The 2,734-nt window shown below is 51.6% G+C and overlaps 2 protein-coding genes across 2 annotated transcripts; one reads left to right on the top strand and one right to left on the bottom strand.

Moving 5' to 3' along the window:
* Positions 1-8: 8 nt before the first annotated feature.
* PPTG_17000 (hypothetical protein) lies at positions 9-829 on the bottom strand (the record flags this gene model as incomplete). Its single annotated transcript, XM_008914592.1, has 2 exons — positions 9-430; positions 490-829. Coding segments are annotated over 2 exons (762 nt in total), but the record flags the coding sequence as incomplete, so codon positions are not given.
* A 908-nt stretch (positions 830-1,737) lies between these two features.
* On the top strand, positions 1,738-2,046 carry PPTG_23994 (hypothetical protein; the record flags this gene model as incomplete). Its single annotated transcript, XM_008914591.1, has 1 exon — positions 1,738-2,046. The coding sequence occupies one exon, from the start codon at positions 1,738-1,740 to the stop codon at positions 2,044-2,046; it is 309 nt and encodes a 102-aa protein (XP_008912839.1).
* Positions 2,047-2,734: the final 688 nt, after the last annotated feature.

The raw sequence follows: 2,734 nt of genomic DNA, 5'->3' as shown, positions 1-2,734 counted from the left end.
ATAATTACCTTTCGGAAGGGCGTCTGGTCAATGGACAGTGGCTTGGCTACGAGGTTGGCCTCGCCTGCTCGAGTTGAGGCCTTCAAGTTCTCCTGGGCGATAATAGCTCGCGAGTCTCCGACGTTAGAGACGTGGATTTCGTTGCCACAGAAGAGCACGGAGATGGACGTAGTGCCGCTCATGGAGTCGTCGAAGCTGGCCTCGTGCATGGCTCGGTTGGTCTGCACATGGGCTCGTGTGAGGGCTGGTAGAGTGCTCATATTCTCCTCCAGGTTCTTGATAATGTTTTCGGGCAATTGTTCGGCCGCAAACTGCGAGCAAATGTCTCCATATTGGCCGTGGCCGTCAAAGACTGCGAAAAAAGCCTTCTGGTCGTCTCCAGCGAAGTGCGTCTCGCAGTAATAGCTGTCCTGGTTCGCCTTCTTCCGCGCTACAATGAACGAAATGTCAGATTCTACCGCGTTCTACCTTTTTCTATTGTCGCCCTACCTTCGGGATAGTAGCCGCGTTTCGAGTAGTACGAGTAGCGGAGGTTGTAGTCCCCGATCTTGACGTGGTGGGTGTTCTCCAAGTGCTTGTTACTGGGTCTATGTTGCGGTACAAAGTCGTCTTCCGGCTCCTCGGGCGCCTGGGAGGGCGAGGAAGGCGACGATGGAGACGGTGAAGACGCAGGCTCCTCGTCTTTAATACGCGGCTCCGTGTCCTCCGTTTCCGCGTATTTGTGGGGCGAAGGGAGAGCGGCGAAGGGCACGGAATGCACCTCGTCCTTGTCGGCGCCTGAGCGACGCGCCACGACGGCCGAGGCCTCGGAGGAGCAGCAGTTCCCCATTTTTCAAGTGACGTTTCCCTTTTGTGCCGCTTTCCGCACTGGGTGGGACCTGTTGCCTTTTCGTCGGAGCGTGGAAGAGATGTTCGGGGCTGGCTTCCACACTGACAAAACAGTCGCCTTGTTGCGGTTTTTGGGACGAATGGGCGCTCAGATGGCGAGTTTTGGGTACACAGCTGACATTTGAGTCATCCGCTCTGCAATACAAACCGGAAATTAGGCGCAACCGAAGTACCGGTAAAATAAGAAATAGGAGCAGTTTTTTTTTTCACTAGCTGGACGCGCTTCTGTCTTGTACGCAGAAGGAAGCATGTTTCCTAGCATGCTAGCCTCATAAAGTCGCTTTGCAAAGACTCGTGATGAATTCCTTTTCCCCAAACTGTATCTCGTTACCTGTCGTCAAGTTATACAAGCTTACCAGCTATTGTAACAATTCTTCAAACGAACAGGATGATTAACAAGGTTGACGTCAGGTTATACCATCCGACCTCAACGGATCCTTTCGCCATCCAGACATTAAAAAAAAACTTATGCAACCTCGCTTGGCGAATTTTTTCGACGTCGATTCCTCCGTGGCATTTTCAACTCCGACACATGCATGCAGTTTAATTTTGGGTCAATCCGACTTCGAGATAGGATCTTTTGCACTTTCCACGACTGAAGCACAAATGTACTCTATTTATTGCACCACACATCCCTTAGAGTCCTATTCAAATGCATCCATCATTGCAGCACAATTTGCAAAACGAGGCAGCTGAAAAAAAAAAATCGAACCAGGTCTTGTCACAAAAACAAAGCGCACTTCCTCCCAACAAAATTATACTGTAGTTATATCTACAATAATATTCCAAGATTCACAAAAGTTCAACTTCAGTTCCCTAAAAGATCGTAAAGACCATGGTAGTGCGGGCATGGAGCTGGACCCGCATCGACGGCCGCAATGTGCTGGCCGTGCCCACGCAGACGGAGATCCGTCTGTACGACAGCGACGACTTCATCCTTCTCTCGCGTCTCGCGCCGTCGGGCCACCACTCGCCTGTGGCGTTCGTGCGTTGGAGCGCTTTTCACGGTCGTTTAGCGTCGCTCTCGAGTTCCCTGATCCTCGTACACGCACCGCAGCGAGACCCACAGACCCGTGGCCACGTGCAGTTTGTAGCCATATGTTCTTTCCGCCTAGACGAAGCACACGCGAGTATCCGCGGGCTCGCTTTCTCCCGTAGTGCGGATGAACTGCTCTACTGTGGGGTAGAAGCGGGTGTAGGCAAGCTGGACGTGCGTGGCTCAAGCTCTAGCCTCGACCAAGCCCCAGTACTATGGGAAAACGAAACAGAGGCCTGTGAAGTGGCCAAGTATTCACCCAGTGCCTTTATCTTTGCCACTCTGGCGATGAAACAGGTGAAAGTCTGGAGGATGAAGAGAAAACTGGGGGATTTTGACCAGAATCAGACGCTATATAAAGTGGAGAACTTGACGCATCCCGATCCAGTGGTGTATTTCTCGTGGAAACCTTCAACCACTCAGTGGCATTCGACTCTGGAGACAGATGGGACCAGGAAGGCTCAGTGGTTCGAGCCTGCGAGGATTTTATTAACGTGTACAGCTACGAGGACAGTCAGGATATGGACGGAGACAGCGGGTGCGGAGTTTAACCCTGTGTTGGTGTTTGAACCCACGTACCCGATTGATAATCTACGCTGGGTTATGTCCAAGAACAGGAATATCAGTGATGAGAACTTCCAGGTGGTGAACGATGTGAATGACACACACGCAGATTGGATCTCAGGGGTGGATCAGAGTGGAATTTTGAGGTTGTGGAGAGTTGTGGGCATTGTGTCGTCCAATCCGACGGTGGAGGAGACGACGCTGCAGATTAAAGTGAATGGCGAAGACGACAAGCAGAATATGGGC

The sequence above is a fragment of the Phytophthora parasitica genome, assembly GCF_000247585.1.
Source record: "Phytophthora parasitica INRA-310 unplaced genomic scaffold supercont2.61, whole genome shotgun sequence".
Classification (NCBI taxonomy): domain Eukaryota; phylum Oomycota; class Peronosporomycetes; order Peronosporales; family Peronosporaceae; genus Phytophthora; species Phytophthora nicotianae.
Note: the sequence above shows the minus strand (reverse complement) of the source record. Positions and strands in the feature narration are given on the sequence as shown.